The sequence below is a fragment of the Mytilus galloprovincialis genome, chromosome 12 (genome assembly GCF_965363235.1).
Source record: "Mytilus galloprovincialis chromosome 12, xbMytGall1.hap1.1, whole genome shotgun sequence".
Lineage (NCBI taxonomy): Eukaryota > Metazoa > Mollusca > Bivalvia > Mytilida > Mytilidae > Mytilus > Mytilus galloprovincialis.
This window is the reverse complement of record NC_134849.1, coordinates 77,975,380-77,990,059: the sequence shown is the minus strand read 5'-3', so window position 1 is coordinate 77,990,059 and position 14,680 is coordinate 77,975,380. Positions and strand designations below refer to the sequence as shown.

General features: G+C 33.5%; 2 protein-coding genes across 2 annotated transcripts; both read left to right on the top strand.

Moving 5' to 3' along the window:
• The first annotated feature begins 710 nt into the window (after nt 1-710).
• Nucleotides 711-2,651, top strand: LOC143054925 (cholecystokinin receptor type A-like). The gene has a single exon (XM_076228021.1). It carries the CDS (start codon nt 855-857, stop codon nt 2,379-2,381), a length of 1,527 nt encoding a protein of 508 aa, XP_076084136.1. The 5' UTR covers nt 711-854; the 3' UTR covers nt 2,382-2,651.
• Nucleotides 2,652-8,756: 6,105 nt separating this feature from the next.
• LOC143054924 (uncharacterized) lies at nt 8,757-11,580 on the top strand. The gene has a single exon (XM_076228020.1). It carries the CDS (start codon nt 8,835-8,837, stop codon nt 10,461-10,463), a length of 1,629 nt encoding a protein of 542 aa, XP_076084135.1. The 5' UTR covers nt 8,757-8,834; the 3' UTR covers nt 10,464-11,580.
• The last annotated feature ends 3,100 nt before the right edge of the window (nt 11,581-14,680 follow it).

The window sequence follows — 14,680 nt, the reverse complement described above, 5'->3', positions numbered from 1 at the left end:
TAGATATCGTTCTATATGCCTTAGATATTGGTTTATATGCCTAAGATATCGTTCTATATGCCTCAGATATCGTTCTATATGCCTTAGATATCGTTCTATATGCCTCAGATATCGTTCTATATGCCTTAGATATTGTTTTATATGCCTTAGATATCGTTCTATATGGTGAAATAAAATAATGGGCTTTGGATAGGGCTAAAATAATAATAAACAGAAACGTGCTCCTGACACAAAATAAATAGAAGATAGAGTTAAATAAAATAGTAAAGAATAGAGAAAAAAAGTTTTAAAATTAAAGAATGCAGAAATAAAGACCTCACAACAAGACGCCCAATTAAATACAAAATGTAATTTGTTCATAACCAGAAAGGAATTTGCGGGTATCAGATCACATCATATTTGGTATTTCGTTCTTATGAACGTACACGTAAATGTATAGATAAAATGCAATCCACCGGCTTAAAGTGTAGTAAATATAAGTAGGAAACAAATTTTACCATATAATACATTTAAACCGTGACTTCGCTAATAATTTCAAACATTTCCTTTAGCGCGTCTAACTATTGGCTATTAGCATTTCGAGGAGCAGTATTATTCGATGCACGCAGTCATTTCGTGAATAAAGGTAAGATTATATTCTGTTAGGAAGATGACAAGCCGGATATTATGTACGTAAGATTAATTTGCTATCAACAACAACATATATTTCCGATATATTTATATGTGATCGATGTATTGATTATGTTACATTCGTGTTTTTTTAACCGATTTGTTACAATCTACATATATTTGATAATAATCCAACATGGTGAATATTTGATATGACTTCTAGTACGACCAACTTCACATAAGACATGGAACCAGTGACGTCAACATTTGGCAATGGTAGCTCAGCTGCCTCTAATTCTATTTCAACCAACATGATTGACTCTGCTACGAATTCAACACATGTTTTTGAGGATGTTACAAAATTCATACCGACTCCAAGATCAGTTTTTGAAACGACTGAAGTGGTTGGTATATTTAGAAATACTACTTCACCTGTCATAGAGGATACCGAAATCGGTTCTCTAATAGATTACAATGCAATCTTAGAAAGAGAAAACCACAAGGAAGCGACGGCCTTGATACCTGTGACGGTGTACCTGATTATTCTAATGATTATTGGAATCTTTGGGAATCTCCTTGTTCTATACGTGTACAAGTTCCGTTTCAAACGTAGTACCTCTAGAGTTTTTATTTTAAGTCTTGCAGTATTTGATCTTCTAACCTGTTTGCTGGGGATGCCCTTCCACATCATGGACATGATATATCCATTAATGTTTGTGTGGGACGGAGCGTGTAAATGTCTTGGATTTGCTTTATCTTTCACCATCTTGGCGTCCATATTTGTTCTTGACTTGATAGCCATTGATCGTTATCGGAAGATATGTATTCCGTTTCAAAAACAATTGTCTGCGAAAGGAACCAAAATCACGTGTTGGGTAGTTGCTTTGATATGTCTACTGTTAGCCACTCCGATGCTGTTTATTTACGGGTCTGTCGAAGCTGATACTAAACATCCAAATGTGACTGGGAAGGAATGCTATATTTCGGCTGATATGTGGGACTCGGATTTTCCAATGATTTACAATGCTATAAACATTTTGATTTTCCTGGTTTCAGTTTTTATTCTCACAGGACTATATATCAAAGTCGGAATCGTTGTGTGGCAGAGAAAAAGTTTTCACGATTCACACTCAAGTAGAAATGGATCTAAGCGTTCAACTTCCGGAACTAGTACTCCGGACACAACTGTCATTCAAATGCACTCGATAGTGGACGATTCAAAACAATCAGTTAAATTCGACAAAGGAAGTCAAGAAAGCGCAGTTCAATTGTTTAGTTCTAAACCCGCGATATTTAAAACTGACTCGGTTAGTTCAGCCTATAATTCACCAAGGACCAAAAGAAAGGAAGAGAGCATGCACCGGAAGAAGTTAAAACGTCTGATGTCGGAATTATCAAGCACGAGCGGGGACGAGGGTACATCTGAACGAGGAAACAGCAAATTTAATACTAAAAAGCAGATGAGAACGATCCGAATAACAACCATGCTTTTCCTCATCACTTTGATATTCATAATCAGCTTTTTGCCATATTTGATAATCGAGGTGTTGAATAGTCTTAATGACGAATTTTGGACTGACATGAGTATGAGTGAAATTGTTATTTTCAATTTTTTACTGCGGACATATTTTATCAATAACATGGTTAATCCTATCATTTACTGGTTTCTGGACAAAAAATTCAAACAGGAAGTTAAGAAGTTTTTCCGAGATATCAGGAAATGTAAATGGTCCAGAACATTCCGATTGGACGCTAAATCGTTTACATCGTAAAAAGTGGTTTGAGAAAAACAAACATGACTTACATACAATATCAAAAGCCTTTACCACTATATTACCATTTATTTTTCATTCATGCTTTAATATCTTTATATTCCATGAATATTTTTTAGAAAACGAGGAGCAACAAGTGGGAGATAATTTTTATTTCCTTGTAGTTACTTTTAATTCATTATTCTTATTTTTTACTAACCGCTTATGTTGACGCTAAACAACAATATTTTCAGTGCTACATACATGTGTATATTAAAACAATTAATCTGTTTTCTTTCTCTCACTATTAAACCCCATCTAGACCATGATACATAATAGTTTTCAAAGGTACCTGGATTATAATTTAATACGCCAGACGCGCGTTTCGTCTACATAAGACTCAGACGTAACGCTCAGATCAAAATAGTTATACAGCAATAAAACAAGTACTAAGTTGAAGAGCATTGAGGACCCAAAATTTCAAAAGTTGTGCCAAATACGGCTAAGGGAATCTTTTCCTGGGATAAGAAAATCCTTAGTTGTTTTTCGAAAAACATAAGATATTGGCTTGATGACGGACATTTTTTTATTGGCAATTATATTATATAGCAATCACGTATGTTTTTTCAACAGCCAAGTTAATTTCATTATGAAACCTATACATATTGCTATGTAACCACTAAATTAAATCTTTATAAAACATTTATTGTCGATATGCGCAATTGGCGCAGAAAAGAGAAATTTAACCGTGGTTATTACTATCCTTACGTTGATACATATGTTGGTTGTCTGTTAGTCCCAGGTGTATCTTCAGTTCAGTATATTAACTCATTATAGATACCAGGATTGACATTTTATATTTACGTCAAGCGCACGTTTCGTCAGTGACGCTCGAATAAAAAAATGTTAAAAAGGCAAAAAAAAGTACGACGTTGAGGAGCATTAAGGTTTTAAAATTCGTTAAAGATTTACCAAATACAGCTAAGGTCATATATTCCTGAGACAGAAAAGCCTTAGTACTTCAAAAATTCAAAGTTTTGTAAAGTAGCCGATAGTGTCATAAAAATACAGATATCGTATAATTAAAAATTGATAATAAGTAAAGTACTGATTCTTTGTCCGCATTGGCTACAATGCTTACTCTTTTTGGTTTATGCACTCTTCATTTAAAAAAGAAATCGGCCAGTCATACAAAATCCAACTATAAAAATTTTAACAAATATAAAAGGGGGACGAAAGATACTAAAGGGACAGTCAAACTCCTGGATAGAAAATAAACTGACAACGGCATGGCTAAAAAAAAATGAAAAACAGACAAATAATACACTGTAATAGTACAGAAGACACAACATAAAACTTAAAATAAGTGTTATTTTATATTATTATACTTCATGTCAAAATGCCAGATTTTGATTGGCTAATACGAGGGTGTCAATCTACTCTATTACCCTTCATGGAGACGCTTGATCAAGTGTGCGCTTTATTAAATACGACTCTATCCTATGACATATACTCTATCACCCTTCACAGAGACGCTTGATCAAGTGTGCGCTTTATTAAATACGAATCTATCCTTTGGCAAATACTCTATTACCCTTCACGGAGACGTTTGATCAAGTGTGTGCTTTATTAAATACGGAAGGTTATGTACAAGATGTCCTAGTTTATTACTTTGAATTTAAAATTTAATCGACAGTAATAACAGAACATTCAGTATAATAAATTAAATAACACATACCTGAGAGGGTGATAGAGCAGATTGTTACCCCTCGAAAAGACATTGTCAACCTTGGCTTCGCCGCAGTTGACAATGTTTTCTCGGGGTAACAATCTGCTCTATCACCCTCTCATCTATGTGTTATTTATATAATGATAACTAAAACAGTGCCCAACAGTTATTTTGGGATATGCGGGGAGCATCGTTTATAAAGCAATATGTAATTCTATATTTCAAACATATTAAAGAGGAACGAAAGATACTAGAGGGAGAGTCAAACTCTTAGATAGAAAATAAACTGACTGCGCCATGGCTAAAAAAAATGAAAAACAGACAAACAATACATTGTAATAGTACAGAAGACACAACATAAATCATCCTTTTGAAAACTTGAAGGAGGCCATCACGATTAAGTTAACCCTTTAGATGTACCATTCACAGATAACGACGGATATGTTATAATTGTCGTAACCACAACCTCATCCTCTTTTCCCTGAATCTTACCCATCAAATAAGAATTATCGCAGGGTTTGTACTTATATCTGCAACACGACCGTTTCAACATGTGGAACAATATCTGCCTAACTTTTCCTTTTTATAAACTTGTCATATCCAACTAAGTAAGACATCAGATGACTTTGGTGACATAAAGCGAGCTGCCATTTTGAATTATTTTGTCCCATTGAAACTTGTCACGTGGTATGCTATCAAAGTTGATTATGCCTGGGATAGAAATGACTCTATATATCAACAATGGTCTGTTAGTGAGGTACACACAATTTTTGTATTCTCTCGTAGTTACGAATTAACAAATGGATACTAATACAAGTTGATCAATATACCTGTCATTTGTATTAAAAGGTTTCACCCTGCATACTATTGCCTTGAAAGTCCATATTAAACTCATTATAGGATTAAATTTTGGAACGCCAGATGGCTCGTTTGATCTACCAATAAGTAAAATTAGAAATTACCGAACTCCCCCCAAAAAAGTTAAAACGGAATGTCACTTACCAAATGGCATAATTGTAAATGCAAACGCGTCAAATGAATTAAAAACAACTGTGACAATCATAAATACCGACTGGGTACATGCATCTCTTTAGTAGAAAACGTTTTGGATTAAACCTGGTGTTATTGCTAGCTAAAAGAAGAGTGTTGTCTCCTTGGTAATCATACCACATCTGCTTATTTTTACCTTTATTATTAGTTTGTTGAGTGTTTATGAGGCCCCTCATGGGGGGTCCTAGTAATCACATAATCACCATTTTTTTGCCAATATAATCACATAATCATTAAATAAATGCTTATCTTTAGTAATCAAATAATCATAAACTAAAAATACAGTCCTAGGTAATCAAATAATCATGAAATATTTGGCTTAATAATCAAATAATCACTAAAAAAACGGCCAAGTAATCACATAATCAAAAACCCCATGAGGGCCCTCGTTTATGTATATAATATTACGAATCAATCCTTGTTACGTGTTGTTTTATATGGACCGTTTATAATCTTGGTTTTATGATTTATGGCACGAGGACAGTATATAAGTACTCATACATTAAAAACATTCACGTCAATACAACAGGATGTCCTGTTAAAACAATTCTGATATCAAGGGTTTGATACATGACCGCATTGCGTAAATAAAAGCAACAGTAGTAACTGGTGTTCAGGGGACATAATACTATTACATTTTCCCAGCATTAGGGTGGCCTTAAGTGTAACCAAGACAGGTGAAGGAAGTCAACTTAGGAGCGCTGTGATTGGATGTAAGGGTACAATATGTAACTGCAGTGTATATATTTTCAATATGAATTTTGAAACCTACTGCGATATAAAACTGTAGTGTGTATATTTTCAATATATAAATTTTGAAACCCTTTGAAACATTTTCTAGAGAATTATACGAAAAGACTTCCAAAATTTCATAAATTTGGTGTAAAATGACGGTGGTCATGGATAACACAAACAAGTTCCGTTAAAAGTTGGTCATAAAACTATTTGGCAACAATTTTTAAAACAGATTAATAAAATACACTAACACCAAAAGTTATTAAATTTTTTGTCCAAGTTTTCTTATAAAGACTTGTAAATTTAAAAAGTGTTAGTATTGTCGCCTATGGCAGAATAAATAGTACTTTTCACCTTCAAAGACCATAAAACGATTGAGAGAAACGGGTTACAAACTAAAACAGAGAGAAACACATCAACTATAAGAGAAACACAAACGAACAACAGGAACACTGAAGTGAAAAAAACAACAACAACCCGCTGATATACATAGAAATGAACTATTTGATAACAACTGTTATATTCCTCACTTGGTACAGGACATGTTAAGAAAAAACGGTGGGTAAGATGTTGTATTTTCGAGATGGGATATGTTTATAATAAACTCATCATAGATATCATGAATGAAATTTAATATTTACGCCAGACGCGCGTTTCGTCTACAAAAAACTCATCAGTGACGCTCGAATCAAAAATTTATTTATTATGACATGATACAGAGTGGAATGGAAGATATCCGTTATTTATTTATTTATTTCTGAAAATTAGAACTTGAATAATGATGTTAAACACTTTTGTATGCATCATGAAAGCTGTGTATAGTCAGTATAAAACACTACACTGGTGACTACAAGTCTGTTTGTGGAAGAAACTTGTAAACAACAGTCTAGATGTGGTCATGGCGGGTAATTTGGAAACCAAGCTGAAGGTACATCTTATACTTCCACAAACGATAGTGTGTCCATTCTATCTCATATGTTGTCATTCCGGCTGATGTATTCATGAATCTTATTTCTTGTTGTCTGAATTTATTTATTTCATTGGCCCTGTTCTCTTGGAACTCTCAATTGGTGCAGCAGAATGCGGATATTTCACAATCTAATAAACAAAACATTCTGCCATTGGGGTAAAAATGGTTACCATATGTTTTATTTTTCCTTCTAAAAATACTTTTGTTAGTTTGTATAATGTTTATACATAATCATACACAATGACTTGTTTCTTCTGTTTATAGAAGACAAAAGAATCATAGTTCACCAGAAACCGGTGTTAGGAGCCGTCTCAAGCTAGCTAAACGAGAATTATTCTGCTGCATGTTCAATAACTCATGGTGACTTAAAGATGGAGACCAGCAATAAAAGCGCCAATACTTCGCTTTTTAAGTGTTTATTTTTTGGATTTGCATGAATTGATTTAGTGTCATGCTTGAATACCTCATATCCATTGTTTTTGTAGTGTACTATTCTTGGACTAGAACGGACTTACTTGCGTTACCATATCCGATGGCTGAATTACACTTTGGTGGGGTTCGTGTTAGTCTGGTCTCGATAATGTGTTTTGTGCACTGTTGTTTATCTTTTGTTTTTTTATTTTCGAATTATGAGTTCAATGTCCCTGTCGTAAATAAACCCATCATAGATACCAAGACTAAATTTTGTATATACGCCAGACGCTCGTTTCGTCTACAAAAGACTCATCAGTGACGCTCGAATCCAAAAAAGTTAAAAAGGCCAAATAAAGTACGAAGTTGAAGAGCATTGAGGACCCAAATTCCTAAAAGTTTTGCCAAATACAGTATTTTTCACCAATCTTTTTCAAGAATCGTGAAATTAATTTGTCATTTGATATTAAACTAAGACTATCTTTCTATGTTTCGTTCGAAATAATATTAAGAATAACGTCAAAGGTCAACGAAACTGTGAAAAGATGTTCGCTGTCATTTGTGTCAAGGTTTAATTAAAGATACAATCTAAATATTGACTTACATATCTGATCACAATCACTACTATGTTTTCAAAAAGGAATATTAAAAAAGTTTCGTTGCTCTGACAGTTATCAAAAGTACCAGGATTATAATTTAGTACGCCAGACTCGCGTTTCGCCTACATAAGACTCATCAGTGACGCTCAAATCGAAATAATTATAAAGCCAAACAAGTACAAAGTTGAAGAGCATTGAGGATCAAAAATTCCAAAAAGTTGTGCCAAATACGGCTAAGATAATCTATGCCTGGAATAAGAAAATCCTTAGTTTTTCGAAAAATTCAAAGTTTTGTAAACAGGAAATTTATAAAAATGACCACATGATTGATATTCATGTCAACACCGAAATGTTGACTACTGGGCTGGTGATACCGATATCGTACATTTTTTTCTCTCTCGAAATGAAGGATATAGTGACTGAAGGCATAATTGTTGAATTTAGTGGAATGATATTTAAATAACTGTTCTAAATTTGTAGCGCTGATAACCAAATGGATCAAACGATCACATAAACCAGAATAAAGAACAGAAAAAACTTCTTTAAAGAAAATAGGCGTGAATCTTGCCGAGGGGAACGCGGCGAAATCGTTTTAAAGGAGTATTTTTGATAAACAATTATATAATTTCCAATCCAAAGTAATGTGTATCCCTTTTGCGCTACGTGAATACACCGCTGGAAAAAAAAGAACATGAATGTAGAAGGTTGTATTACATTTTACGTTCACTTTTACTAAAGATGTCCTTCACTAAGTATTTTATTATTTATAAGGTGAAGCACATAGTATCTTTTGGAATTCCATTATACTTAGAAAGAACTAAATTGCGCAAAATCATTGTTATCATCAATTAGTAAGTTTCCGCCACTTATTGTTTTTATCGTGTTGGTACTTGAATTGTTTATAAGAAATAAACCACTTTAAAACGGACATTTTCATCCATAAAATTCATAGTAGCTAAATGTAAAGTACAGTAAAGAACATGGACAATTCAACATCTAATAATACGATTCTACTGTCAACGACAGACTCAATAAGTTCAATTATAACGTCAGACCTAATAAGTTCAAATACAACAAAAGACTCGACAAGTTCATTAACAGAAACAGGATTTACGACTATTGATATTGCAGTTCCAGTAATTAACAAAATAATGGGAACAAATGCAACTGACGAAACAACATTAAGTGCAATCATCGAGTCAACGGTTCTGCTGGACGAGTCAACAGTTCTGCTGGACGAGTCAACTGCCTTTTTAAAGGGTCAATTCAACACCACTTTCGGATTTAATGGAACAGACGGGAATATTGATAAGAATGCCCTGCTTCAGTGGGAAAACTACAATTTAGCCAAAGCTCTGACACCAGTGACAATTTATCTTATTATCCTAATGATCATAGGGATATTCGGAAACTCTCTGGTGATCTATGTTTACAAATTTCGATTCAAACGAAGTACATCTAGAATTTTCATACTAAGTCTTGCTATTTTTGATCTGCTGACATGCCTGTTTGGGATGCCGTATCATATTCTGGACATGATATACCCTCTAACCTTTGTCTGGAATGGCGTTTGTAAAGGGTTGAGTTTCGCGCTGACGTTTACAATTTTGGCCTCGATATTTGTATTGAACTTGATTGCAATTGACCGCTACCGGAAAATTTGTATCCCGTTCAAAAAGCAACTTTCAGGAAAAGGGACATTGATAATGTGCTGGGTGGTTGTTTTTGTTGCCCTCATCATGGCCGTTCCGATTATATTCATTTACGGTTCCGTGGAAGTGGAAACTAGAATTCCGAATGTTCCCGGAATGGAATGTTACATATCCGCCGATCTAATGGATTCAGTTATACCAATGATTTACGATGCAACTAACATTCTTATTTTTGTAGTCACTGTCTTCCTCTTGAGTGTATTATACATCAAAGTTGGCATTGTAGTATGGAAAAGAAAACAATTTCATGAAATAGTACGAAACGCATCTAAACATTCGACTACTTCCGGAACTAGCACTCCAGAAACTATGGTGTTTCAAATGCATGCTCTAAACGATGAGGCAAAACTTGGTGTTCAATTGAAAAAAAGCAATAGTGACAATGCTGTTCAACTTCACAACACGAAAACTCCAATATATAAACAACCATCGATCGATTCATCACGTATGTCTCCAACAATCATAAAAAAAGAGAAAAATGCACAACAAAAGCAAATGAAGCGTTTGATGTCCGAGTTGTCAACCGTGAGCGGCGACGAAACGAATACAACAGGTAAATCAGCATCTGTTTCGAATAAAAAACAAATGAGAACGCTCCGCATAACGGCCATGTTGTTTATCATTACCTTGATATTTATCGTGAGTTTCCTCCCTTATCTGACAATCCAGATTATGAATGGATTAAATGGAAACTTTTGGAATGATATGAGTATTACGGAACTGATCCTAGTCCATCTCCTGATGAGAACTTACTTTATAAATAACATGATCAATCCAATAGTCTATTGGTTCTTGGATAAAAAGTTCAAGCAGGAAGTCAGGAAATTTTTCCGTGAAATCAGCAAATGTAAATGGTCGAAAACATTTAAACCAGGGAATAGGTCGTTAACATCGTAGTGTGTCTATATATAGAAAAAGATCTCAAGACTATTCCGCGAACTTTCGTTCAAAAATGAGATTTAGATTTAAGACCAAAAACAAATATCATGTTTTCTAAGTTTTTGTGGACTGTTCATTCGATGTAAATATGCCGGTAAACTCGCTAAGATAAGAAGTAGTGTTACCATATATACTTTAAGCATAAAAACAATGTTTATTTTTAAAGTTTACACTAGAGAAATGTATCAGTTGGTTTATTGACTACTGTTCCAAATTCGACTACTTGTATAATTATTTGCTGCATAAAAGTAAAGACCAAGACGAATTGTAAGAAGGTCTGAATTGTGTCATTTATTTCTGTATTCTTTCATTTCTTATGTAATTTGTTTCACAATTCCTAATATTCAGGCCCATATCTTTTTTTTTCATTTTCTGGAGCCCTATCCCCAATTATTCTCTTTTGTCTCTATATTCTTTTTTTTAATATATAATGACAAAGTACGAGACCTCGTTAGTTTAGTATTATAGATTTCGCGGAAAGTACGTCGACTGAGAATGCGCGAAAGCGTATAAAAATCAGATCGATAATTTGGATATTTTCTAAACAATTTGTGTTTTCTTTGGAAAAAAGCTTGTTTTAAAGACAAATTTAGGCAGTACAAAACACTACATTTTATTCACACGTCATATCACAAACATTTCTGACTTTGAACGGTTTCAGAGGAGTTGCGGCTCAATGATATCGGTCTCTTCCTTTAGTAGTATAGATATCTGAATGACATCCTTATAAATTTTCCTTAATATCCTCAATTTAAAACCTAACTAACATTTTTTTTTTATAGTAGTTTGTTTTGAAATTCCACTCCGATATAACTCCACATATATTTATGTTATATAGTCATGTTTATTTTACATATCTAAATAACCGAAAAAGACATATAATACATAAGGTACCATATCAATCTCTTATTAATAGTATTATAATACACTTATTTTACACAAAACACGTATAGGTCCCATATCAATCTCTTATCAATAGTATTATCATACACTTATTTTACACAAAACACGTATAACCACATGTTTCTCTTTTAAATTTGTTATAGTTGAAAGAAAATAAAAATATATTTGCTTATTCTGTTTTACTATTAATTTTTCTTTAAACGAATGACTGGAACGATTTTAAGTGACTTTTTTTTTATTAGGGACAACGTCTTTACACAAAACTAAAGCGGTCGTCAATTGGGAAGTAAAATTTATCTGAATTCTAAAGCAAGCCGTTTTAATTACCAAATGTTCTGTAATAAAACTCTTTTCTCTTTAGGTCTGCCTTAGAACTCAGTTTGGTCGCTATTCGTGTGCATTCATACAGATAAAATTTCCAATTTGCGACTCATGAGACCAATCGTTTAGATCATATGTGGGAACCACCAGTGAGTGAACGAAACAAAATATCTATGAATATTATATATACCCGCAAAAGAGGCGTGGTTTGTGAAACAGTTGTTATACCGAGTTGTCGAATTGCAGTATATCAAATTTCACGGCCGACACTCGGCTAACCGAGAGATTGGTCGGTTAATCTATATTGAGTATGTGGCTATATCGGCGGTGGGTCTGTTAATCGGGTTGGCTAAAGTCTGTTAATCAGGTGTTATCGAGGAAATCATTGGAAATTCTGCATGTTTCATTGTATAACTTTTTAAATATATGTTTATCATAAAAACTATTCATGTCTAACAAAACAATTCAATGTACTGAATCCAGTGGTGTAATTATTATTTTTCTAATTTCGATGTACGATCTATAAAACGAAAAGGCGTGTTACTCATCAATAAATTTATACACATTTTACACACACAAAATGTACACAAAAAGACACGTTGGTTGAATTTACTTGCATGCGATATTTTGAACATCGAACAAAGACAGGCATTATGTTTGTCAACCAAATTGATATCATTGTGTGAAAAATCTACACAAAAATCTGTATTTTGGTGACATAAATCAATCTTTATTTTAAACCTGGTCTGTTAATGGGTCGGATGTATAAAACCCAGTCTGTTAATTGGTCTGTTAAGAGTTATGAATGGCAATAAAAGTATAATTTTATTGCTGTATGGGGTGTTATCGGATCAAATGGGTAGGCTCAAGACGAGTGGCTAAAATATATGGAAACAACACATGAGCAATGAAACATAATATATACGGAAACACTGACATGAACAATGAATTTAGGCCATGAATATTGAAAACTGATATAAAAAAGTGTAATATTAAAGTATTATTATACATCATGTTAAAATGCCATATTTTGATTGCCTAATACGAAGGTGTTAATTTACTCTATCACATGGCTGAGCGGATGACAATTTTTTGGAATGTCACCCTCTCGGCTAGACCAATCAAAAATCGGCAGTTAAAACGACAATGAATTGAATCTACATCAAGTTATTTTATAGACAATGCTTAGAGTTCTAATTTACTATACAACGAAGCGTGGAACGACTCAAACTTATTTCTTTTACAATTGTTGGAAAAACGTATTTCACTTGTTAATATTTTTACTTTAAAACCTATAAATCATTGTGTGTTATGCTTATTGTTGATATTAAACGCATTCGTTCACCATCGATGGGTTTCAACTGGTGATGTACATTTCATCATGTTCATTGTGATGTATATTTCTCCGCCAGATATGAGGCCTTTTGAAAGGAGTATTTACCCAAAATTTAAATAAAATAAATAACAATAACAAAATAACAACAATTGAAAATATTATTTTTCTTGATAGCAGAGCTTTTTTCCCGTTTCGGGCCTAATCCTTGTATCGTTTATATGTCAAGTCAATGCACTACTATTGTCTATTTACTTCACTTCTGATGATTTTTCAAATACCCGTTACGCTGTGAAGTACGTGACTACCATGACTACAAAGAAAATACTTTATAATAAAACTCAATCTGTTAAAGAAAATGATGACAGGACATTCATTATAATAAATCAAATATCACATAGCTGAGAGGGTGATAGAGCAGATCGGTATCCCTCGAAAAAAACATTGTCAACCTTGGCTTCGCCGCGGTTGAGAATGTTTTCTCGGGACCCAATCTGCTCTATCACCCTCTCAGCTATGTGTTATTTATATCTTATCACATATTTGTTACGGATACGGATAAATTTTTAAGATTTACCTGTTATGTTTCATTAAATTGTTATAATTCAACTTTTTTCCCTCTTTTCTGCAACACTTAAATATGTGATAAATAGCTTAAAGATTATAACATGTTTTTCCATATTTGCCCTGGTATCATCCCTAAACCCATATCGGCCCTCGGCTTTGGGAGTCTCGGGATGATACCAGGGCTAATATAGAAAAGGGCATGTTATAATCTATACATATTGATTTCATCCAAGAATGGTCGCTTATATCATGTGGATTCTGTTTAGGTTGTCATGAATGACACTAATTTGTATCTAAATTGGTATTAACCAGTATATAAATCAGACATAAACGTCGTAACTAAACATCAGTAAGTAAAATATTTTGGGATGCTAGAATATATAAAGAATAAAGAAATAATAATGAGTAAGATAAAATAAAATGTAGAGAAAAGTAACAGACAATTTAAAGAATATAGAAATAGACAACACCCCCAATCCGGACCCTCATTGTATACACGAGAATCTGAATGGAAACACAGAATATATAGAATAATAGATAAGGACAGTAGGAAGTGATGCAGTAATAAAAAAAGACAGAAAAAAATAATAACTGTTTGAGAATAAAGACATGAAACACCCCTGGGTGTTGAAACAGTAACGGATTGCTATGTACTCATATTGGTAATAAATGCTAAAAGTTTACATGCGGACAACTGCAGTTCTCCTCTGCACTTATGTAGAAAGGAACTGAACGGAATAAAATGAATTAAAACTTAAGATAACCAAATGTAGCTGCATTCGCTCCTTTCCATTTACTTCTTTAGACTGATTTGTAAACAACAGATGCTTCAGTAATAGAAGAAAAAAACCAATCGGATGATGTTGACGATTTAGAGTTTAACGTCCAGTGACAAATATCATGTGCATATGAGAACGACAACACGTTATATGTACCCTGTGTTGTATTAGAAAGACACTTTTGGACGGATTTGAGAACGTGCTACTTTGAACAGACACAAAAATTAAGGCTGAAGAAAACGTTAATAATAGATTCATGCATATTCCAGCAG

Excerpts from the sequence above, each read along its gene's own strand:
- LOC143054924 (XM_076228020.1), top strand. The coding sequence starts at position 8,835 with ATGGACAATTCAACATCTAATAATACGATTCTACTGTCAACGACAGAC.
- LOC143054925 (XM_076228021.1), top strand. The coding sequence starts at position 855 with ATGGAACCAGTGACGTCAACATTTGGCAATGGTAGCTCAGCTGCCTCT.